This window comes from Falco punctatus, assembly GCF_963210335.1.
Source record: "Falco punctatus genome assembly, chromosome: 7".
Lineage (NCBI taxonomy): Eukaryota > Metazoa > Chordata > Aves > Falconiformes > Falconidae > Falco > Falco punctatus.
Genome location: NC_137587.1, coordinates 35,021,255 through 35,045,888, shown reverse-complemented (window position 1 = coordinate 35,045,888; position 24,634 = coordinate 35,021,255). Strand labels below are relative to the sequence as shown.

General features: G+C 45.3%; 1 protein-coding gene across 1 annotated transcript in view; it reads right to left on the bottom strand.

Annotated features, from left to right (window-relative positions):
• Positions 1–13,964, bottom strand: part of EML1 (EMAP like 1) — a 135,606-nt gene extending 121,642 nt beyond the window's left edge. Inside the window, exon 1 of the mRNA XM_080394565.1 lies at positions 6,835–13,964. Within this exon, the coding sequence (XP_080250691.1) occupies positions 6,835–6,862 (28 nt within the window). The 5' untranslated portion in view covers positions 6,863–13,964. The remainder of the gene's footprint in view (positions 1–6,834) is intronic.
• Between the last annotated feature and the right edge of the window lie 10,670 nt (positions 13,965–24,634).

Genomic DNA, 24,634 nt, shown 5'->3' with positions numbered 1-24,634 from the left:
CCATGTTTGAACCTGGCAGTGCCTCCTCAGCAGGGAGCCCTTTCACCAAGGCTCAGCCCTCACCAGCCTGTGAAGCAGGAAAATTTAACTCAAGTGATTTTAACTCTTTAAAGACTGTTGGCTTAATATTTTGGATCGTGGGGCTGTCTTGAAATGCCTCATGGGCAGGGAGGGTTTTCCAGATGTGCCTCTGGCAGGGTCCCAACCCTGTGTCTTAGTGGGGCTTGCTTGTCACCATAAACCTGCTCCTAGGAGGTTTCTTGCAAAGCATAAGTTCCTGAGACACTAGAGCCACTCATTTTACTTTGCATATTTGCCTGATCCTCATGTTCCAAAACCTGTTCAAAACCTTTAAAAAGTAATGCTTTCTTTGTTATCATGGGTGTTTGCCCCCTCAATGCACAGCCTCCGCTGTTCGAGGCACTGCTCAGGCAGATCTGGGAGCCACAGCATCTCCAGGTGGAGCTGCAGAGCGAGTCAGCAGGAGAATTCCCAGCTGCCAAGAAAATTATGGGAATTCAGTTTCATTTGCATCAAACTGGGCCAAGGAACTCAGATATTATATTTGGGTTTATTTTACCCAAACATTCCAAGAATTCTTGCCTTACTTCCCATTCAATTTCAGTTTTCAAAATGTAGTTTTTAAAATTATTAATATATTGAAGTTGATGTTGACAAAATGTTGTGTTTTGATTTGGTGACCTCTGCATTTTGTGATGGAAGAACTCTCTAGTGGAAAATTTGTGACTGGTTCTAAGTCTTAATGTTTATCTTCTGACTTGACTTTCCAAATGTAAAAGGAAATTAGTTTGCCAGGGGGTACATACATGAAATAGGAGTTTCTGTGTCATGTTCATCAGTTACAAACCCTGTTAAATAATAGTGTTCCAGGTTCTCATCACTTTGCAAAATATTTGCTTAAAATACTATGATGATAATCATCCCCATGCACTCAGCACTGGTGATGCTGCATCTCAAATCCCTGGTTCAGTTTTGGGCTTCTCACTACAAGAGGGACGTAGAGGTGCTGGAGCGTGTCCAGGGAAGGGCAATGAAGCCGGTGGAGGGTCTGGAGCACAGGTTTTATGAGGAGCAGCTGAGGGAACTGGGGTTGTTTAGCCTGGAGAGGAGGAGGCTCAGGGGGAACCTTATCGCTCTCTACAACTGCCTGACAGGAGGCTGTAGGCAGGTGGGGGTCAGTCTCTTCTCCCTAATAACAAGTGGTAGGACAAGAGGAAATGGCCTCAAGCTGTGCCAGGGCACATTTAGATTGTATATTAGGAAAAATTTCTTCAGTGAAAGGGTTGTCCAGCACTGGCACAGGCTGCCCAGGGAGGTGGTGGAATCACCACCCCTGGAGGTATTTGGAAGATGTGTAGATGTGGTGCTTAGGGACATTGGTGGACTTGGCAGTGTTAGTTTTACAGTTGGACTTGATGATCCTAAAGGTCTTTTCCAGCCTAAATGATTCTATGATTCTATCCAAAACTGGAGCAGCCAGAGAGCCTGGAGGCAGAGAGCAGGATCCTGTGGGATTTCCTCTCCGTCTCTCCCTGGGACAGGACTTTCCCCACACCCAAGCTGATGGAGGACAGGCTGCTGGGTCTAGTGAGCATGGCAGAGAGCTCTTGGGAAAAGAGGGGGGAGCATGCAGGCCACAGGAAATCCCCTGGGATTTCAGCCAAACCAGATGAAACTGCCTCATGGATAGGATGCTCTCCAATGGAAAGTCACATGCAGAGATGAAATCTTCCCCAGTGAGCCGGGATCAATCAGTAGCTGAAGCAAGAGCACAACCCACTATTAGGAAAAATTTCTTCACCAGAAGGCTTACCAAGCACTGGCACAGGCTGCCCAGGGAAATGGTTCAGTCACCATCCCTGGAGGCATTTAAAAGATGTGTAGATGTGGTGCTTCGGGAAATGGTTTAGTGGTGGGCTTGGCAACGCTAAGTTAAAGGTTGGACTTGATCTTAAATTCTTTTCTACCCTAAATAATTCTATGATTCTATGATTCTAAATGGGGTAAATGCTGGCATTTGGAAATGCTTCTTTCTTGAAGATTTATAGTGACCATCAGACATTTTTACCTTCCCTCTTTAAGATGTTTGGCTCAGTCATGTCCATTGCCACTGCAGAGCATCTTTAAATGACTTGGCATGCAGCAAGTTAGCCAAGAGCAAGACTGAACTCCTATACCTTGAGCTGAAATCCCTAGACAGACTTCAGGCAATCCTCTGTGGCACCTAACTTCTGTGACCTGAGCAAGGCTGCACAGCTTCAATGATAGTGATTCGGTGGTAGTCATTCACAGTCACTCTTCATTCAGGTTTCACCCCATCCTTTCCCAAAGCTGAAAGCTTTATATGTTTTTTTTTTTGTTTATAAGTGTACTGACTGCAAGATTGCTCATGCCTCGCTGTGCAAAGCTAGCTCTGCAGGCATGGGAGCCCCAGAACCCTGGCCTCACCTTCCCCTTGGGGGATGCTCCTGGGGGGCTTCAAGCCTGCAAGCCAGTGTGCTGGGGGTTTTAGTGGGGTCACAAGCTACCATTCATCCTGCAGACTGCTCTCTTGAAATGCTTGAGATGTGCCATTACCTTTCTAACCTGCAGCAGGTAGCTGGGTTGATAGACTGGGGAAGCATTTAGACTCCCCTGCTTACCCCCAAGCACTAAACGCAGCCTGCACAGCAGTTCTGCAAGTGTTTTCAGTGTGATGCTTTTACTTAGGGTCTCATCCTGCAAACAGTAGTTAGTGTTCAGTGGGACCACTCACATGACATTAGTTTCTGAGTCAAGACCGTTTACCTAAGGTCTAGACTGCAAAGTAGAATCAGTACTCCAGCCCTAAGGGGAACAGTTTTATCTGCAAAAAGCTGGACAATTTTTACCAAATCTGATGAAAGATTAATTTAAAGCATAATCCTATTCTGAGTACTTGAAAGTAGGGCAATTTTATTTGACAGGAGTACTGCTCATGCATGTGCTGAGTCATTTCTAATGATTTTTTTGTTACAAAAATATGTTTATGCCATATTTTATTCCCAGTGGCTGTCTAGGGACAGCCCAGCATGGAAGACAGAGGTCTCGCCCACTAGCAGCCTCTCTGGCTGAGCCAGATGGACTCCCCGTGACCGTGCAGAGCATGTGTTGAATTTCAGGAAGTCTGAATTCCTGTAGGCTTCTGGGATATCCTGATTCTGAACACACCAATTTTAACAAATTGGGTCCAGCCTGTCTTAAAAGCATGTTTGAAATGTGTAATTTTAGCTTTGAAAGGAAGTACTTAGCTAAACAGGCAGGAATATACTTCAGATGAAAGGTCTTGTTTCCTCCTCTATTGAAATGAGGCCAATAAAAGTTTGAGAGGAATTTTAAGGAAATTGGGTTAGATTCGCATGCCACCTGCTGCAGAACAAGCTACATCAATTCTGTTTCTTCCCTTCTTCGCCCTGTTGTAGTGAATAGCAGGGAAAGTATGTACATATGAGACTGCCAGTGTCTGAATAGCTACTCCTTCTTCAACAATATGATCTTCACCTATTACGGCCGAATACCTTGTATTATCACAGCACTGATGTTATCCACAAAAAAGTTACCCATGCCTTTCAAAGTTAGTCTGTGGCTGAAACAAGAAACAAGACAATAAGGAAAGAGGCACTTTAGGAACCTTTGCATGACTTCAGAGGGTTTGCTGAAGTCAAAAGGATTGTGTTAAGAACCAGAACCACCATGACTCCTACAGTCCTAATCAAAATGCTGGGTGCGTGAAAAGCTGTTCAGTTGTACAGAGACTGAATTATGTCTCCTTACAAGAGAAAAATAATACACACAAGAGGAAGCACTTAAATAATTGATGTACTTTTCCTTTATCTGCATGTAGGAATGACAGGAAATCTATGCAGCTGGCACTAATGGATAGCATCAGTATGTCAATAATTGCTAACCAGAAAGAAATAGGAATGCGTTTGTCCTGAAGTGACTGATCTTTCTTCTTTATCTCCCCATGTTACAATGGGAAATTAATAGTGCAAATTTTAGAATTCTGTTCACTAGTAGATCATTTTGATAGTGACACTTTCAAGTGCCTTTTTTGGTATGAATTCAGTCCAAAATGACTGTACACTTGCTTGCATTTAATCTGCAGTCTGACATCTAGGATCCTTTTGTCTTTTGTGCTACATTCAGACAACAAAATAAAACTTTGTTTGTATCATATGTTTAATTTTCCCTTCCACATCAGCAAAAGGGTGCAGCCATGCTGGAATTAAACATAAATCAGAGATTTAAAAACACCCAGTACTTTCATCCTGAAAAACTGCATAACAATTTCCAGCTTAGAAGTAGGATACTCTTACTGAATAAAGCTTCTTGTTGAAAAATTATTGGTATATTGACCCATTCATATCCAGTTATTTAATTCAAAGGTTGTATTCAGAAGTTCCTTCTGAGTTGCTTATCCCAGGGAACAATTCCGCAGCTGTTCTTGCTACATTTTTGTGTAGGCTGAAAGTAGTCTAAAAATTCTGGCATTAATTTACTGCAACTACAAACGGCAGTTCTCCAGGTTGTTCAGGAGGCATACACTTTGCGAAAAGGTTGGTGAAGCAATACATACACTTGCCACTAATATTGTGCTTTGGCTAAATTTCTTTATAGCTGTGTGCATGTGTATACACAAACGCCTGTCTACATCTGTACAGCAGGGCTCTGGATTCTAGCCTCATTGTGATGCTGATGGTATCTGTCACTGCAACAACTTTTTGCAGCTATATTATCTGGCTGCATTCAAACCCAAAGATTTTATAAGTACACCACCAGCCTTACTGCGCTCATTGGATTCAGCAAAGTGGTATTTCTGCACTAGCAGGCACTAATGATTATTTTTAGAAAGCTTAATGCTGATTTTTTGCATCCCTTTTTATGGAGTTTTTACTGCTAAAGTTTTAAACTCTGAACTAGATAGTATAAGAGCAATAACCACAAAGAGCATGATGTGATTTCAAAATACCTTAACATGAAAAGCAAGCTATCAGCCACTGGTTCACTAAAATTGCTTAATAAATGCACAGGGGAGCTACCATTTCTATGCCCAGTGCTGGTTTTGTGTATATTTATATACGCATATATGCACACACACTTCTATACATACATGAACCAGAAAATTATGCAAGGTCTGTGCAGCGGACAACCACTTGGCTTGATTGGCCGTCCATGCTCGGTGCGGGGCAGGGCGGCAGGAGGCAGGGTGAGTCCCGCTGGGCTGGAGGCAGGGTCAGCTCCAGCTGGGGGACATGGCAGGATTATTGGGGGAACAGAGAGAAATGAACCTTTCCCCTGTGTATGCTGGCACATTTCCGATCCACGTCCACATCTAAACATCACTTTACCTAAACTTTCCATTCCCGCCCATAACAAACTGCTTCGTTCCCTCAAATCATGCATCTATAAACGCTTTTCTGGAGGAAACTTCCTTAGTCCTCTCAGCAGCAAAGGTAATTGAGGTGTCAGTAACTTATGCACACAACATGCCATGCATGCACAATATCAGTTTCATCATTAATACCAGATGCCAGCTAAATACTGTCACTGTCACCCTGAAATACCCAACCCCCAACTCAGAGTGCTTAACAAGCAAACTGAAGTCAGGCCCTTAAAATCAAAGCCTGAAGAAGGGAAGCTTTGCTGGTTAACAGATCAGCCCTTTGAGAAGGGAAGCGAGAAATACTCATCTTCATCTCTCCTCTCTTTAGACAACGATAGCTACAGCACAGGGAATTGTGCCTGATGCAGTTCGCTCTGCACCATATACATAATTTACAGTTTTCCACTCTGGTTTTGAGTGTGCATTTGTGGACATGAGATTGTTTTTGTAAAAGGAAAGCAGAGAGACAAGGGAAAAAAAACCACTGCAGCAGCCTTCTTCCCCAGCCTCACTTTTTAGCCCACATCCTCATCTCTGACACACAGCCTTCACAGGCCAGTGAAACAGGAGTGCTGCACAGTATGTGTATGTATATATGTATATATACACATATGAGAAAAGAGAAATGCTTGCCACAGTTAAAGGAAAAAAGAAAAAAAAAATGATGTTTTCAATGGTCCATCTCTTTATTAGCAAAATGCCTTGGCACAGAGTCACTCTAGCATTTTGACAAGTTTCCTTTTGTGCAGTATAGTGAGTGTTTACAATTCCTCTAGAAGTTAAAAAAAACCAACAACCAGCTGAGAAACATGCTTCCTGCTGATGTGTCCTCCTGCTCAGTGAAGTTTGACATATACAGCCATCAGTGCTAGTAAAGGACTCCTTCCCAGATATAGGCAAAACATGTAAGGCACTTATTTTGAAAATAAGGTACATTTCTATTTCCTTTCAGCAAATAAACCCTTCAAATTACATTTATCTGCCCCTTGCTGCGTCCATTACCATCCGGGAAGGTTTATCAAGGCATGAACAGGACACGTACACAGCGCGCTTGGTGCGGCAGGACCCATCCCCAGAAACTCTCCTTCGGGAGCTCGAGACTATGTACATCGATACCATCATCTCTCCGGACACAGGCACTTCAGACCATCTGGCTGAATTACTAAACCCTTCCTCCTTTCCAGCCCCTGTGCCTTTAGAGAAAAACCAGGCGTTACCACCCACTCCAGCCCTCCACCATGAACTCTTAAGGGACTGCACCAGGATCTGCAGTGGTTGCAGGGAGTTTCTCCTCTCCCTGCTGCGGCTCCGACTCCCTTCAAAAGCAAGCAGCTTCGCGTGTGACTTTGCAATCTGAGAATGTGAACTAGTCGACAGGACACCGGGGTAAATATAAATCTGGCGCTTACCCACAGGCAGTCCCTCGCAGTCTGACATCGTGCAAGAAGTCCTCCTCACCGGGGGCTTAGGAAAACCACGGCAGGACCGCACGCGTGGGTCCTTCTGCTTGCAAAGGCGGGGGGAAAATAATATCTAAAAATTTACAGCTACCCTTCTCTTACACTGTACATCTACCCACCCAGAGAGCTGTAGCAACCGTCCCGTCCCTGCCTTCTCATTATGGGATGTAAAGATAAGAATGTGCTTTTGTGCCAAAAGAGTGTGCTATTGGTGGATAAATTTGTTGTCATCCCTCCCCTTTGCAGAGTTTCCTCTTTAATGTCACAGAGGCACATTACCCTGTCGGAAAGGCCATCGAATATTTATGAAACGGCTTTTAAGAGCTAAGCCGCAAATCTGCGCTGGAGAAAGGGGCTAATTGCTGTGCAGTGGGGTTGGTGGTGGGAGCCACACTGCTGGGGCACTCCTGCTGCCCGGGGGGGCTGCAGTGGGGAGGTGGTGGGCTGGGGGATATGCTCTGGCATCTTGCTCTGTACCTTCTCTGTCTGCAGGTTAAATAAGGGTCTGAGCAGAAATACTACTGGAGAGGGGGCAGGAGCCAGGGTGTATCTGTTTAAGAGGGAAGGAGGAAAAAAATTATCTTCTGCTTATAATGTACTACCCAAGAAATAGTTTTTGTGATGCTGTTGCTAAAGGCTGCTTCGTGGTATATAGTATTATTGTGAGTGCAGCTTTCTCTGTAACTTCATGACTTTTGCTTGCTTAAAACATGCCACTTTAATGCTGCCTTAGTGAAGCATTTTGTGGCTGCTTCTGCAAACTATTTTTTTAATCCTTGGGAATGTTTATGTGGGATTTGCTTGGAATGAGATTTCCAGACTGGTCCAGTCAGTAAAGAGTACCCCTGAGCACCGGTCTGTTCATTAGGCACCTTAAAGAAGTGCAAGCAAAGGCTCTGGTGGCGTTAGAGCCATGGTGGGCTTGGCGGAGATGTGCAGGACCTGGTGGGTGCCCTCAGCACCCAGAGGGTAGTTTGCTGCCACTTTTTCTCCCAGGAACAATCTGGGACAGTCTGAACTTAACCTGACACAGATCTTTAGTGTCTGAGCCCTTCACAAACGTTGGGCTTTCAGACCCAGAGCCCGTATGAGGGCTGGGAGGAGAGGGAGGCAAGGGGAGCTCTGATGGGGGGCTCTGGGAAGTGCTTTCCTGTGGCCAGACACAGCCCCTGGGGGAAATGAGCCATCAGAGCCCCAGGGGACACCTTTCTTCAAAATGCCTTGAAGGAAAAAAGGCTTATTTTATATGAAGTATACTAGGAGCTCCATGTGCTCAGCACCTCTGAAAAATCTGGGTTGGTTTTACTTCGATGCTTCAGTCTAAGCAGCCCCAAGCTGACACTGCTGGCCCTACCTGCTTTCCCTCTGAAGGGAAGCCTTTTAATAGTCTGCTGGTTACTCAGCAGCATAGCTAGCCAGGATTCAATTCAGGATGACAGGCCAGTGACTAAGCAGCTGAAATAGCTGCAAATGTAGACAGTTACACGTTCCCAAAATCATCCCTCAGGCTGCCTGAGTGGAGTCAGGCAAGCGGGGCTGGGGTGTCCCACAGCCACTGGTGTCTGCCAGCATGAAGATCGGTGCAACAGGGATATTCAGGGGTGTAAGGCTCACCTGGGTGGCAGCTCTGAGGAGAATTAGAGCCTCAGGCTTTTTGCCAAGGTGCTGTACAAGTGCAAGGCATCGTGCTTAGCCTCTCCATCCTGCTGCCACCCACAAATCCAAGGAGTGGTCTGTGGCTATTCTGGAAGACGGGGAGATTTGGAGATGTCTGGTCTGTCTCAGTCTCAGTACACATCTGGGAAGGGAAGAAGGCCTAAATCAGACCGGAGGACTTTTCTTCCAGTGCAGTTTCACTGCAGAAACATATTGCTCCAATGTGTGTGAATCAAAGCTTCCTTAGCTCGACCCTGTGCAAACTCAGTCTCCCAGTCCTGCAAGCATTTATGTGCCAATTTAACTTCAAGCCCCCACTGAAGTTCCTGGAACTACTCAGGGCTACAAAGTTAAACACATGCGTAAGTATTTGCAGGATCAAGGGCTCGCCATTCCTGTATTCATGGAGCAAACAGCTGCAGCTGATTTTGAAGTTACCTCTCACAGCTGTGTGCTGGTGCTCCTCCAGTGAAGGTCAGAGCCCTCCAGCAGAGCTGGACAAGTGCCTGCAGCGAAGGCATGCCAGATCACAGACTCGTGGCTTAGCTCTAACTCGTCTTCAAGAGCAATTTAACAAAACCTGTGCCTCAGTCACCTCTGTTACACATCTTTGGCCAAGCCTGCTACAGGGGGTCAACATCTTCTGGAAGAGGGGCAGAGAAGCTGGCAGACAAAACTGAAGGGGGAGGACAAATACATCTTAAGCTATTATAGCAAAGTGGGCAAGAGATTGTCTGCCAGAGCCGTTATTAGGATTTGGCCTTGGGAGAGCTCTTCAGTGCAACACTAAAGCATGAAGTTATCCACGAGGTCAAAAGTTGAATAAATCAGACCTAATTCTCACAGTGATACTCACAAACACTTTCCTTTGATGAGGAGGACTCCAATTAAAAAATTAGCTTTGATCCCTGGATACTTTAGTTATAATGCTGGGTTTAAGAGGTTATAAGACTTTTTTTTTTTGAGTAAAACTAAGCATTTCTTTTAACTCCCCCTGTTTCTCAGTCTGAAAAGAGCCATGCTTGCTCCTGGAGAAAGGCCAAGCCTGGAAAATTTAAGTCTGAAAGGAGAAAGTTTGGGGAATTTATGAATAAGCCTGGTGTCTGTCATGGCAAAAAAATATAAAAGCCAGAAACTGAAGTAAACAATAAAAGGTGAGAAGTAAAATACATATTATTTTAGGAGGTATTAAACTAATATAGGAAATGTGCTAAATATCTGTCAATAACTGCTCTCACTTGGGCTTTCCAAGGAATCTGAAGGATGCTTATCCCCCAACACACACTGAGAAAGAGTCATGAATCTGTCTGCTTCATACTACTACCCAAAATAGTAAATGTAATATATGGAAGGGGGTCACCGGAGTATTTCCTAAAGGTTTGCCTGGACTAATTTGGTCTGTTGTGGAAGGCAGTTGCATCACCCTGATGCATCTTGAAATACTGAAGCGCTTGCTAGAGTGGCCATGCCCCTCTCTGGAGCTTTCCAGGAAGAAATACAAATGTCTCAATTGCTGTTTATGCCACAAATCCTGCAGGTAACCCAGTCTGGACTGTGCAAAGGCCTTTTGAGATGCCAAGAACCTGAGACTGAGCTGCTGTGCCTGGGGAAAAAGGACATATGTGGGGAAACCTGGGTGCAGGGCACCTACAACAGGACAAGTACACAGTCACCCTAGCGCCCAGATACTGTCTGTCACCTACCTAAGACATGCAGCAGGCTTAGGTTCTAACCTAAGATGTTTACATATCCTGTTATGCTACTGATGTAAGTGCCTAAATGCCTTGGAAAACCTGGTCTTTAAGACTTTGAATACTATGGGAGGTCATGATTTTCCCCACAGCCTGTCAGGCTCAGCTGTCTGACCATGCAAAGAGCCAGATCCACCCAAAAGCTCCCAGCTGGACCAGGGCTATTGCTGACTGTCCTCTCACTCAGCCACGGATGGAGCCAGTCTCATTCAAACCTCATAGGAAAAGCAGGGAGCTGCACTTCTCACTGTGGGATCTCAGGCACTGCCAGACTCTGGCCGCCTGCTAACATTACTGGTGGAAGGGCTTTGCTAAGCTCATCACTACTGTAGGAGTACAGACAAATTGTTCTCCTTCCCTCTGCCTTTCTCTCCCCCGGCAGAGAGAAATCACAAGTATTAAGAACAATTTCTTTAGCTAACCAAGTCAGATCTGATTATTAAATCTGCAATTTTCCATGAGATTGAAGCAAGTGCCTTACTGCCTGCTTCAGCAGGCATTTATATCTTCCATCAGCATGATTTCCACGCAGTTTAAATAGAGAATGGCTGAAATGTGCTTCTCCCTTCTAATTTATGCAAATTCCCTTGGGTTTTCTCCTGCCATGTGAAGAGATTTCTGCCTGTTGGATATGGGAGGATTCAAAGCCTGGGCAGGGGGAGGGGAGGGACAGGACGAGGAGAGAAACTGCAGGCTGATATAAGCAGGTTGGGATCAGGATGTGGGTGACCTTGTCTCAGAGCACTGATGAGCCCAAAATGCAGTCCCACAGGCGGGGACGGTCCCCAGGCACTGGGACAGTTCCGGAGCAGAACCCACTCTCAGACAAGCTAAACGTTCCTGCCAGCACAGGCGGACAAGCTGAATAAATCCAGTATGTGCTTTGAGTCTTTCGCTCCTAGTGCTGTTTTCCTTGGGAGTCATGGTTAGGAATTTGTTAGCAAAGACTGGGTTCCCCCCTTGGAAAGCCCTGTGGCTGGTGGGGAGAACACGAGATTTCTGTTCTCTAGTGCAAGGGGTGACGTGAACCATGGCTTTTGAAATGCACCCAGGTAAAGTGCAGAGCAGCAGGGGGGGACCATGCTGGTCACGGCAGCTGGCCCTGCTACCAGCCCCATGTCTGCCAAGCCACTGGTGGGGCCTTGGTGTGGTTCCAGCTGTACCTGTGGGACCAGTGGGCCAAATCCAGGCTCTGTGTGGTGCTGTGCCACGTGCATACGCGGCAGAGAAATGGACTCCAGAGCTGCTAGTCAGACAGGCCTGAACCTCTGCACGGTGATCAGCAGAAGACTGCCCTGAGGAAAGGAATGAGGCTCAGGCTAGAAGTGCCCAGCAAGTTCCAATAATTGGGATTTTATTTCATTATTGTTTTCTGACACAGTGTGTTCACATTTCAACTTGATGGGCAGGGAGTGTAATAATGCAGTCACAAGAGAAGCCGATGCATCGACAGAATCTCATGCAGGTGCATCCAGTGAAGGGAAAGTGAGTGAAAAAAGGCAAGATACAGCTGACAGCTACAACAGTCCTCTAGGAAACAGCAAATACAAAAGTAATAGCAGCCCCCCAGAATAACTAGGTATATCATCATTTTGCATTAATCTGTACTTTTTTTTATGTTATTAACAAAATTTCACTAGTCACAAATGAATCTGAGCTTTGTATTCAAGAAAGGAAACATCTCCATCATCTCCTCTGATGTCACCCCAGAGAGAAGATTAGAAGATTAACTATGTCAGGTGACGCCAATCCAATGGCAGGGAAAATAATTTTGCACATTCAATGAGAAAATGGGGGAGAAATCCTAGCTATCTCCAAGAAACGTGAACCTTAGCAATGATAATTTCTGGCTCACAAAGAAAACATTTTATGCAAATGTACAGATATACAGTAAATAAAATAAGCAGATCAAAGACTTGGAAGAGGATTTATCTTAAAGAAGAAATGAGTGGATAGTCTGAATCTCAGTGGTATTTTAGTCTCATCTAATTTATAAGCAGTTGCATTCTCTGGGGAGGAGTTATGAAAGGCCGTTGAAATTATGTGAGGAAATAGAAAAACTACATCCAAAAGACAAAATTGGCTTCTGAGCTGTCACAGTTGTGGCTGGCAATGTTTCCTGACACATCAGGTACCAAAATGAGCCTGCCGTAGCGCTCAAGTGAAACGCATTTACACAAGGATGGAGAGAAGGTGAGCATGACAGCGTGAGCCCAGCTTTCGGCATCTGCTGATAAATGCAAGTGGCTGTTTGCTGGCAAAGTCTGCGGGAGTCGCCCAGCACAGGGGACCAAAGCTGAAGCTGTTTTCCCATCGATACATGGTAGATTTTCATGCACAGCTGCAATTAGTGTTAATGGGAGTTCCCTCTGCAAACGTTCCAGGTGTTACTGCATAGTGTCCCGGTGGACATAAATAGCCAAGAAAAATTATATGATTCAATCTGATCTTGCTGCTCCTGGTTTTAATGGAATTATTGCTGTTTATATCAGTGGGATTAAGATTGAGTTTTGCACAGCAGCACGTTGCTGCATCTGCTCTTCACGGATCTGGTAGAAAAAAGTGTCGAGCCCTGAATATAAATATTACGGTGTCAAGTGGTGGGTTTGAGAAGAAGGTGAGAGTCTAGCAAACCTGATTTGGCAGCTTCAGAAATAACACTCAGGCAAACAGATGGTCTCTGAAATGAGGGAAGTCTTTAAAAGATTCACAAATTAATGAGTTCTGCCAGTTTTTTAGTGATTCCTACCAAAATTCCTATAAATCAGCCTAACTGGGCAGGGAGGTGGAGATGGGAGGAATCAATAACTTCCCTAGACAGCTTGTATATCCCAGGTTAACTGACAAAGGCTTCAGAGCTGGAAAAATCCCAAGAGGAATTATGGAGGTATCATCCTTTCAGAAGGCAAAAGCCACAGCATTCGTCATGTACTATCAATGCCCTGGGGACTAATTGCAGCCGTCCATGATCAAGGATATCGGTTTGGTGCTAAGGGAAGGTGAGGTGTCAGACACTCTGAATTATTGGCTCATCCTGGGAACACTGAAATGTGTTTTGAGGGAGTGAAAGCCTCCTCCTTCCACTGCAGGTCAGAGAGAGACCACCCCTTCACCCACCTTCAGTCTTCATTGAAACCGGCCCCAGACAGCACATTACCAATGCAGAATATTTACAACAACCAAACACAGCCCTACCTTCAAATAAATGACATCTCATTTCTATTTTTATCTCCGAGACTTTCACCCTGCTTGGTACTATGTCAAGCATAGCAAGATGCTTTCACCAAGCTGAAAATAAGTCCTTAAAACTGTCTCTGGACAAGGTTAGCCACAACAGGTAACCAAAAGATCGGGGTTTCATCCCAAACTTGGAACAGGGGCAAACTATGCTTTTGGGAATGATCAGCAGCAGAAAGAGAGCGCCAGAGAGATCTGATAATCTTCCAGTTGATCATCTCTCCAGCTGATCTCTACCAAAGCAACTGCAATCTCCGCAACACTAAGCGAAGGTCTGCCATGCTAGAAGCCAGAATTAATTAAGGAATAGCTGATGGAATCAGAGTTGAACAGTGAGGGAAATTATCCATTAGGGTATCTATGAAGTTTGTGATGTGGTGCTCTTTACAACCCACTTTTATTCACCTGTTTGCAAATATTTGTCTCCAGTGTTTGACAGCCGGACCGATCTGAGAGGAATTTTCATTCTTAGTCATTTGAAGCTGCCTCCGCCTTACAATAAACACAGTCACAATTAACGGAAGTGGTGACCTCATCGGCAATTTCTGCGAAGAGGACAGGACTCCTTGGGAACAGTAAGTAAAACAGACTATTACCCTGTAAGTGACCTCTGTAAGTTACATTGGGGGTGACACATGTTGCTGGGGCAAAAGGAAAGCTCGCTTGTGGCTGCTTCAGTAGCACATAAGTAGTGTTTCCAAGCAGTTTTCATAGAAAACAGGATTGGACTTGTTTTAGGTTCTCCGGTATTGATGTTTTTCACTACACGCACCTCCAGCTGCCTCAAGGAGAAATTCAAGACTGCCTTGGTGTGGTTAGGCTCTCAGCTCCAGGGTAAGATGCATGGTGGGGACCACAGCACCTCAGTGCTGAGCCAGGCAGCGCAGGGTGACAGGCTCTCAGACCCTCAGCGGGGATCCAATTTCCCACCACCACCATGGAGAGGAGGAAATCCTGGAAGGGGGCAAAGTGACTTTCCTAGGGTCACCCTGTGAGGCCATGGCACGGTGGAAGAGAAGCCTGGTCCCAGCTCTACAGCGGGCAAGGGGCAATACATCAAGCTGTCAAATTAGAGAGCTGCTTGCCAACAGCAAAGTCTCAATAAAGCTAATTTGCTTATTTTTATCCAAAAAAAAGGAAAAAGATAAAAAAAGTCTGTGTTCGCATTCAATGCTCATGAAAAATGTGAGAATATTTATTTTTCTTTCTTATTAAATGATTCATGAATGGAAAAGTCTTTTTGCATGGCAGGCCGATGGTGTGCCTGGCAGTTATCTCTTGGGGTTTTGGTTAGGAACAACTGCTGCAGGACTGCTAGAAGTATGTGACATCCTTCGACTTGACCGAACCCCCTGTCTCAGTGTACTAAAGTCATGCAGCTGATACAGGAGACCCTTTTATATACTCACCAGGCTGGCTGCAGCTGCCTGCTTTGCCACAGATCTGGGGCAACTTAGTGGCTTGCTTGGTGTCCACCTGGCTGGGGCCGCTCTGGTAAGCTGCAGTCACTTCTGCGACAAAAGTATCCTACAACCATTCTCGAGATACTCGAGAAGCAAGTGCTTCTTTCAATGCACGAGACAATGTCCCAGCCTGCTCTGGGAGCTGGAGACATTCAGGAAGCACAGATCAAACCTTTTATGTGTTAAAATTGTAGGGACAAGCTTCCTTGCAATTTCCTAATTTGATGCATGAAGCTGCTTCCTCCTTACTCTCCAGTTCTCATCCAGGGCTAATCTGGGGACTGAATTTCTCCATTTTTGCATACAAGCATCGTACCCCTACTGGAGTGGAGTGGTTAAGGGAATCCCAGTGTTTTCACATGCAGTTACACAACCCAGGAGCTCCCATCTCAGGGCAGAGGCAGGGTTGCTGTTGCCTCTTGGCATCCCCCAAGGCTGCCTCTTGCAGTTCTCAGGGATGCCTTGTCCACGTTGTGCCTTTACTCCCCTTTGGCACAAACCCAAGCCAGTATTCCTGCCATATCCTGGATCCATTCCTCACCTAACACTTTATTAATCCACAGAAATGACAGCAATTGGTAGTAGCAGGTGAACGCTTGCCTTTGAAACCCTGGAATACAGCTAGCTAAGAGGGCCTGCAACATAAAATCATCGTTATGTTGTGCACAGCAGAGTCAGATGTGCTGAAGTGCCATCCCCAGGCCACCACTGCAGCACCTAGCGTGGACTGCTCGGGGGTCCCAGCATTCTTTGGAGTATCAGTGTATAGCTAGTTACATTTGTCACAAAATTATACTTAAACGTTACAAAACCTTCTTAATGATGAGATGTTAAACTTGCATGGAATAGACTAGATCAGCCCAAAGGCTGCAGAGCTGAAAATTAAACCACCATTGACTTTTTTTTCTTTTAATTTAGAAAGCTGCAGAAGCCTGAGAGAAATCTGTCTCACAGCAGAGCCCACAACGAAGGAAATTCCACGTATGGTCAAATGTCAAGTTGTTTCTTTTGCAAAGGGCAATGTGGCAATCGTATTTCCATTTGGAGAGAAGTGTTTTCCTTCGAGCAGAGTATTTCAGTGGGGGAAGGGGAGGGAGAGAAAGCAAAGCATGCTTTTTCTTTCAGCACACATGCATTCAGAAATCTGGCAGCTCATTTTTAAAAGGTTATGGCTCCCTTCCCTGCTCTTCCCCGTGGGCACAGCCTGGCCAGCCGCACCTTCGCCACCAGCTCTCCCTTACTAAGGTCTCCCTTTCCTCTTCTTCTGTGAGGCTCCTTGGATTAAAGTAAGTCCTGGGAAAGGCACACGCCTCTGGCGCTGAAGTAACTGAGAATCCCACCCACCCACCTACAGGCAGAGTATGGCCCCGTGCTTTCTTGCCAATTTAATGTTCCTTTTCATCACTGTTTCCCCAAGAAACAAGATTTGCACAGTCCCTTTGGTAATAAATCCTCCACCCACCAGCCAGCTCCAAGCAAGGACAAGGTCCGAAAGGCATCGAAGTTCCTGCAGTTTCCAGAAAACATCTGGGACTCTGTTAAAGCGAAGAGATTGGGGTAGTTTAAGGCTGCCTGGCTAGAGGCGTGCTGGCACTGTGAACCACAGTCAGTGTGTGGCCAGGCCAGCCATGCGGCACACACAGAGCCCCGAAGCTGGCCCTCGCCTGCCACCTCCACCCCTGCCAGTGGCTCGGACAGGGATATGGGATCGCAGGAGGAAGGTGGGGATCTGAAAGGGGAGGCTGGAGTGTCAGGCAGCACCGCAGTGGGGGCTGCCTGAAAAGTGGTGGGAGACTGCTGCGATGTGGTGGGGATGCTATAGATAACCTGGCCGGAAAGGGGTGTGGCTGCAACTGGAAAAATAGGGAGGACAAAAGTTACAGCAAGCCAGTGTTTGCTAGCACTGCAGGGGCGCAGGGGCTGTCCCTGTTCGGGCAGGCAGCCTGGCCAGGGCCTGCTGCCCACCGGCTCCCAGCAGGGCTGCGCTTGGCCTCCCACCATCCCAGTAGGGCTCAGCCCTTTCAGGAGGAAGCTGAACACACGCCTCTCTGTTTCTGGAAGTCGCTTTCATCACCTTCACCTTCCTCCCTGACCTTCCTGCCTCCACTGCCTACCCACCCACACTGCTGAGAGGCAGGAGGCATAGCTTTCCCAGCTGCAAATCCCAGCTCCTCCTTGGCCATTTCACTGTTCCTCCAGGTCACCAGCAACCTCAGTGGAGAGCCCCCAGCTCTCCCCCACTCTCCTTTCCATTTCCCCCACTTGCTGCTATTTATTGCTCTGTGGTATTCAGGGGAGGAATGCAGCCTGTCCTGGGGAAAGGGCTGCTGCCGCCAGGACTCAGCAGGCTAAGTTTAGTTCCTGGCTCTGCCAGGGATCGCCTCTGTGACACTAATCAAAGATTAAATTTCTCCCTGCCTCAGTTTCCCTCTGTAGATAGCAAAGTTTCCCCTTGTAACCTGTCTGGGGCAGGAGCTGGTTTATACTGCTTGTTTACACTGAGCCTGTCACTGGAGCTCATGCCCTGGCCAAGATCTTGGTGTACTCCTAGAATAAGTACATACATGTTATGTTTTCATTAAAGGTCTTGTTATGCTTTTGATATGAAATACAAAAATACTAACTAGAGCTGAATTATAATTCTTCACATCATGCTTTTTTATTTTGTATGGAGTTCCATTTAAATTCTGATTCCCTAAGAACGAAAATAACTCTGGGACTGCTCACAATTCTAAATACTGATCTGAGAGTGGATGTGGTCACAGACAGTCTGACAGTCTTACAGCCTTTCCCGTAGGTTCCCCAGGAAGAAGTCAGCCTTTGGAGATGTAACCAGAGCTACTGTCCATGTTCTGGGAATGAAATGACAAGAGTCTATGAGCAGTAAGAAAATAAAGCCTGCTATGTATGAGCTGAAGACTTGGCTTGATGCTGTCTCTTTAAAAAATCTCTCAAACAATACATTAAAAAGCAAACCTATCACATACATATTTCATCTGCACCTTGGAACTGTAATTAATGGCACAGGAGGCTTCATTTGACAAGCTGTCCTCAGGGCAGACTTTTTACTTCTATCTACATCAACAGTGCTCGCCGCTACCATTTCCCTTGGCAAAACTCCTCAGCTTTGCCCTGCTCCTTAGCGGAGAAGTGAGTAGATGTGGGACTAATACACATTTTTCTCTCCATTGATGAAGACTTCCTTCAGATACAGTAGGACTAAAGAGAATAATTTTTCAAAGATGGAAGAAGATGCACAGGGACACACACAGCAGGAGGGGAAGAGAAAACTCCTGTTTGTAAAGCCTGCCCACTGTGTGGAATAACCAATGCTAATTCAAACTGAATACAATCGAAATTAAACACCATGGGCCAAATTAGTCCCTGATGTAGCACCAGTAACCCAAAGGCAGATGATTTGATTTCACTGAACTTATGCCAGGAGTGAACTTGACCCACAGCATTACATGGCATCTAACAGTCCAGCCAGGAAGCCTGAAATACATCACACACATCCAAACACAGGTGTTCTCGTTGTGGCTGGTGCTCTAACACATGTGGCTAGTTATTAGCTCTCCAGCCCTTGTCATCCCCGATCAAGATTTCTGGTGGTCTTTAACCTCCAACCTTTTCATAGTGATGGTGCTCATCTACCTTCATCTTTCTGAAAAGGTTACAGAGGCTCCCTGAAAATATGAGGAACAATAAAGCATTTGGGTTTATTTACTTACTAAGTGTTGGCTAAGTTGTATTTTTTCTAACCAATTCAAATGGATGTTGTGGTTTATTTCAGCCAGCAACTAAGTACCACACATCCGCTCGCTCACTCTCCTTCCAGGCAGGGGGATGGGGAGGAGAACTGGAAAATGGCAAAACCTGTGAGTTGAGATAAGAACAATTTAATAACTGAAATCAAGGGGCTGGGCGGGGGGAATAGTAATGAAAAAGAAAATAACAAACAGAGAGCAAAATACAATGCAAGAGAAAAAAGTGATGCACAATACTATTCCTCACTTTCTGCTGACCAGCCAGTCCTTGAGCAGCACTTGGCCCCTCCCGGCCAAAACCACCACCACACCCAGTTTACATACCAAGCATGACATTTTATGGTATGGAATATCCCTTTGGCTAGCGTGGGTCAGCTGTCCTGGTGGTGTCCCCTCCCAGCTCCTTGTGCACCTCCTCACTGGCAGAGCACGGGAAACTTGAACAGTCCTTGGTTTAGAGTAAGCACTAATTAGCAACAACTAAAACATCAGTGTGTTATCAACATTATTCTCATACTACAGCATTGTACCAGCTACTAGGAAGAAAATTAACCCTATCTCAGCCAAAACCAAGGCAAGGGGGAGTTGAGGAAGGGGGGAGGAGAAAAAGGGAAGTAAAAAAAAAAGTGGTAACCTTTTTGCAAGATCTGCCCAATGTAACACATGCGTACAATGTGTACTGAATCCATTACAGAGCAAACCAGCAAATGCTGCTTGCAGCAGCACGGAGATGCACAGACATTAACTCCAGGAGGAGCTGAGGTGATATGAACCATAGGATCCCAAAGGCTTTCAGACACCAAGTTATGGTGTTTCTTAGGCTATGAGCAGGAAAGATTTTAGGTTTTGCTCCTTCCCTGGGCTTTGTAGCATGCAAAAGCTGAGGCTGCTGAGCCCGGTTTCTCTGATGGAGGGGAGATGCCACGCTGCAGCATTTTCCAGCAGCCCACCACAGGGACAGATGCCATCCTGGCAGGGACCATTTCCAGGTTCAGCGCAGACTGCACAGACTCTGCTCCTGTTTGTCCAGGGGCTGGGCAGCTGTGCAGCGCCTGCTTCGGCAGCACTGAAGTCAGTGGGAGCTTTGCCATCAGTTCGCAGGGTACCAGGCCAATACCCAGTAGTATGTAATACTTACAGCTTGGTTATAGCCATTGCACATTCTCCTGAGCAATTTTAATACCCAAAAATAGAATTTTGTGTTTGGTGTTCCAGCTTTAAGGTTTGCCCTGCTGATCATCTGCATTTTCTCTATACTGAATTATTTCATCTGGAATCTGGCAATAGCTCACACTGCTAGCTCTTCTTATCAGTGATCCAGATACATAAAATCTCAGAGGTGGGATGGCTCTGGAAATTCAATCTATTTTGTCTGGCTTCATTTCTAGATTGCATCTGGGTTTAATATGGCTTTTGGATCTTCCAAACAAGGGTTTCATTCTTTTGGATAATTTATCTAGAGCTTGTTATCCACTACCTACATTTTTCTGGCTATACACTACTGCAAAATACTGCATCAGTATGAGCTTATCTACAGCTCTAGAATTAGTGCTTTTATGACTTTTATGTGTCATTGAATTTACCAGTATTAAATGTTGGAAGACTGGCAATACACAAGAATGAGGGAAACTATCAGACCTTGAAATACCAAGATTCATACAGATACTCCATGTTTCCAAAATGACTCCCAAAACATGGGCACTAATACAACTCTGTGGTGAGGTGGCACACGTTGTATCAGTGAGAACACATAAAGGAGACAGACATATCAATATTGGACATGGAGGCTTAAGAGGACACAGAAGCAAGACAACAGAAACCCGTGATGTCAAGATAGAAAAGGTCATTTGGGTTTGGTACCCAAAAGCTGCAAGAACTAACAGAGCTGTGATTGTCCTGGTTAACCACCTCATGCCAGTAAGGAAGGAAGATGCAGGAAAATAATGAACTGGAGGCAGTTGCAAGCTATAAATATTATCTTAGGAATTCAAAGTCTCACATTTTTATAGGTAAGTGGATGCTGGCTCTGGCCAGCCCAGGGACACTGGTCTTGCGAGCTGGAGAGGCAAGGAGGTCACTTGCATAGTGCACAGAGGGAAAGAAGCCCCTTGGATGGGGATAGAGCCTTGAGAGGCCCTGGCACTGCCATCACCCCCCAGGCTGGCACCACTGTGTGATTTAGGCAGCAGGTCTGCTTTTGGGCAGATCAGAGGTGCTCATACCCTGAAGCATGCTGCACACTGCAGGCCTGGAGGGAGCTGGAAAGGAGACAGCCAAACCAGGTCCTTTTGCCTTGGTGGGCCTTTGGGAAGGTGAGTTACCATTTTGCAACCATGCATTAGGATCTGAAGATCTCTGTGAGTGCAACATCACCCACAAAGTCACCAAAGCCTTGTGAGGATGAAGTAGGAGAGGAAGGGCCAGGACCCACCTTCCCGGTGGCAGCACAGCCCCACGCAACCTTCTGGAGCATGTTCATCAGCCCAACACCGCTGCAGCACAGGCTGCTGAAATGGCAGGACAACAGCAGAATCTGCTCATCTGGAGGGTGCCAGTGATGGTGCCTGCAGATCTGGTGACAAGACTCAGCTCTCTCCACGTGGGTACTGGGTTTCTCTCCCTTCCCACCCCCTCCTTGCTGCACTCACCCCACCTGCAGTGAACATGCCGTGCACTCCTGCTCATCCCACTATCATGGTGCTGGAAAAGAACAGCGATGCTGGTGTGATTAAAGATAATGAGCTGCTGATTAGCACTAGAGAACACAACTGAAAACATTTCATTTTGATTGCCTTTCTTGTTGAGTTAATTAAAATAAAACACAAAGCTTCTCAGCTGTATTATGCCTGCTTGGCTCAAAGCTCTTCGACTGAACAGGTTTGCAATTAATATCTGTGTTGACTTCCACCTGGAATTAGCATAACAAAAGAGACTAATAGCACCTTTCAGATGATTCCCAGTGATGTAGCTGCTGTATTGACTACTACTGACTTGCTGCTGGGATGCTTGGGCTGTAGGGAAGGTGCAACACAGCCCTTTTTCCACAACCACAAGACTTCCTGAAGAAGCAATGCTTAGGGGAGCTACCCACTGGCCACCTGCTCTACGGTATTTATATTGAACTTTATACAGTGCTTTAATATCTGTCACCTGCTTAATGAGGCTGTGTTCAGGATGACTGTGGAACATTGACTGTAGCATTAGGGAGAGTATTTTTGACCCCAGACGACTGGTTCCAAAAGTTCAGGGTCATGTTTCAGTTTGAAAGCAGCACTGCAATCGGCAAGGCCATGAAAACAGAAATAAATGTTCATATTTTTTAGATGACAAGTTTCTCGACGTACGCTCCGAGTTTATAAACCGCTTATAAACCCTGCGGACGTATATGACTGCCCTCTCCTGGAAGATGATGGAGTTGCTAAGCACATACTTAAAAGTAGCTGAACATCAGACCTACAGAAATTACACTTTCTGCTATTTTGGAGTTGTATCATGTATATTATATGTATACAGCATACATATATAATCTATATGCTATGTATATAATGCATAAATATAATCTATATGCTGTGTATATAATGTACACAGGCATACATACGTATGAGCCAAAGGGACGTATACCTGAATTTTCTGTGATTCTAAGTGCATGGTTATAATTGATTTACCTCTTCTTCACGCAGTAGTTTATAAATATACCTGCTCTTTTTTTGGCTACTAATATTATCATCTTACTAGATTTACTGAAAAGCATTTTAGCAACCAGTGCATGTACATCCCTCTCTAAGCTACATTCCCTCTCTTACTTATACATTAATCATAGCAATGACTGAACTGAGTTTAAATGAAGGATAAACGTAGATTTCTTCTGCTTTTGCAAATTGCTGCCTATTTTTTTAGCAGCTTCATCACAAAGTATAAATAGAATTTGTCTGTAAAGGAGTAAGTAATTAATATGGGGGTTTTAACAAAAAGCAAATGTAACGTGTTTATGAATGTTAACTGAGTGGAGAAAGTTGTATTCATTTCTGCCTAAATTCACTTTTAAAGATTTCCTTATAGCCAGGTGGTAAGAAATCACCAAGAGCAGCAAAGTTTCATACAGTTATTGCTAAACATTATTGTTTTGTGCAGATATAAGCTTTCTTTTTAGGCAACTCAGAAAGCTCCCATCTGAAAATTTCTATTTACCAAGGCATATTTCAAATGCAACCCATAGCACAAAGCTCCATCCTCGCTGAAGTGGCTGCCTGGGCTGCACAAGCCTCACCCAGCAGACTCCATGGGGGCTGCTGCCACCAGAGCAGGGTGGCTGCAGGCTCAGCATCCCACTCACCTGTGACCGATGCTGCACGGACCGAGGCTGCTGCCGCTCGGCTGTGCATTATGGTGTGAAGGAACAGAAATAACAGCTACTGACTTTAAAACAGGACTGGTATCGCATAATGGAAGAGCAAGGCAAAAGGCAGGATGTAGCATCTTACAGCAGTACAGCTCACTCACCTACAGCTGTGGAGCTGAAAGATTAGATTTACACCCCAGATCAAAATGTCTGGCCTAGTTTTGACTACCCTATGAAAATGTCTGCCCTCACTAATTAGTCTCCAGTGTGGGAAAGGGGGCGTGTAGTTAATCATTTAGGAAGCTCATTAGGTTTGCCCCATATTCAGTATTACATTTGCTAAGGTCTTTATGTGCTTGAAAGTGTCTTGCAACGTCTCCTGCAAACAGATTGGCATCTCTCAGTAGCACTGGAGGAAGTAATAAACCTAATCAAATTCATTATCCCTCCTTTATGTTGGTATTACTCCATTAATTTTAACAGCCTCCCTTGACACTTGCAGGTATAAAGGAATTGCAGACACCTGCTTTGCTATTTTTGTAAGCTGACTTCAATCCAGAAAGGTCAGAAAAGCATCTATGGGTTTATTCAAACAATATTTTTTTTAACCTTCCAAAATTTTTTTACAGTAACCCGTTTTAAGGCATTTTACTGAAGGAAGAGCCTAAAGCAGATAGATTTGCTTTAACAGAAAAGAATGTCATGTTTTAAAATTCATACTAGAAAGCACTTTATTCAATGAGAATTAGAAGCCTGGCTGTGCCTTAGGCTTATGCGTGGTTTTAAAAACTTGGCACTGATATTACAGGGACTGCCACAAGGACAGATTCACTAGAAGAAACAGGGATGAGCTGCAATCATTCATTCCCCATTAGTAAAGGCAAGGATGCTGCAACCCACAGGACAGGAGAGCAGCTGCAGCCCTTTCCCTGCTCCCACCCACACCATGACTGCGGTGGGAAAGCCCCTTGATGTTGGCTGGTGGTATGAACATCGATGGATTGTTGGGAAGGGGCAGGCCAGCATGGTCATGCTTTCAGAGCCTGATGGATGTGTTATGTAGGACTTTTCCCTATTTTAGTCATTCTTACAATAAAAATCCCAACTCTCAACTATGTGGAAATGTTGTAGGTAGACTATTTTAAGAAAAGGAGGCTGTGTAACAGTGTCAGATTGTGGTGTCTCATCAGGGATGGCTGAACAAGGTAACAGGGAAGCAACTGCCATAGTCACCCATGCTGATATGCAGCTTTTCCCTCTGTAGGTCCAGCAAAACTGAAAAACATCCTATGCTCTACCAAACTGCTGAAAAAAAAGGGTGCTGAGTGATAAAAACACCAGCTTATTCAAGCCTCTTGCCAAATCGGGCTCATCTTTCATGCAGATGCAGATCGTCATCAAAAAACAGCATTCTGTAGTGGGTGTGAGGAGCTACTCTGCAAAGATGCTGGAGTGAGATGGAACTGAGGCAGTCACCTCTTCTGGGCAGTATCACTGGAATCAGCAGGGAAAAGAGTGAACAACAGGTAGAAATGC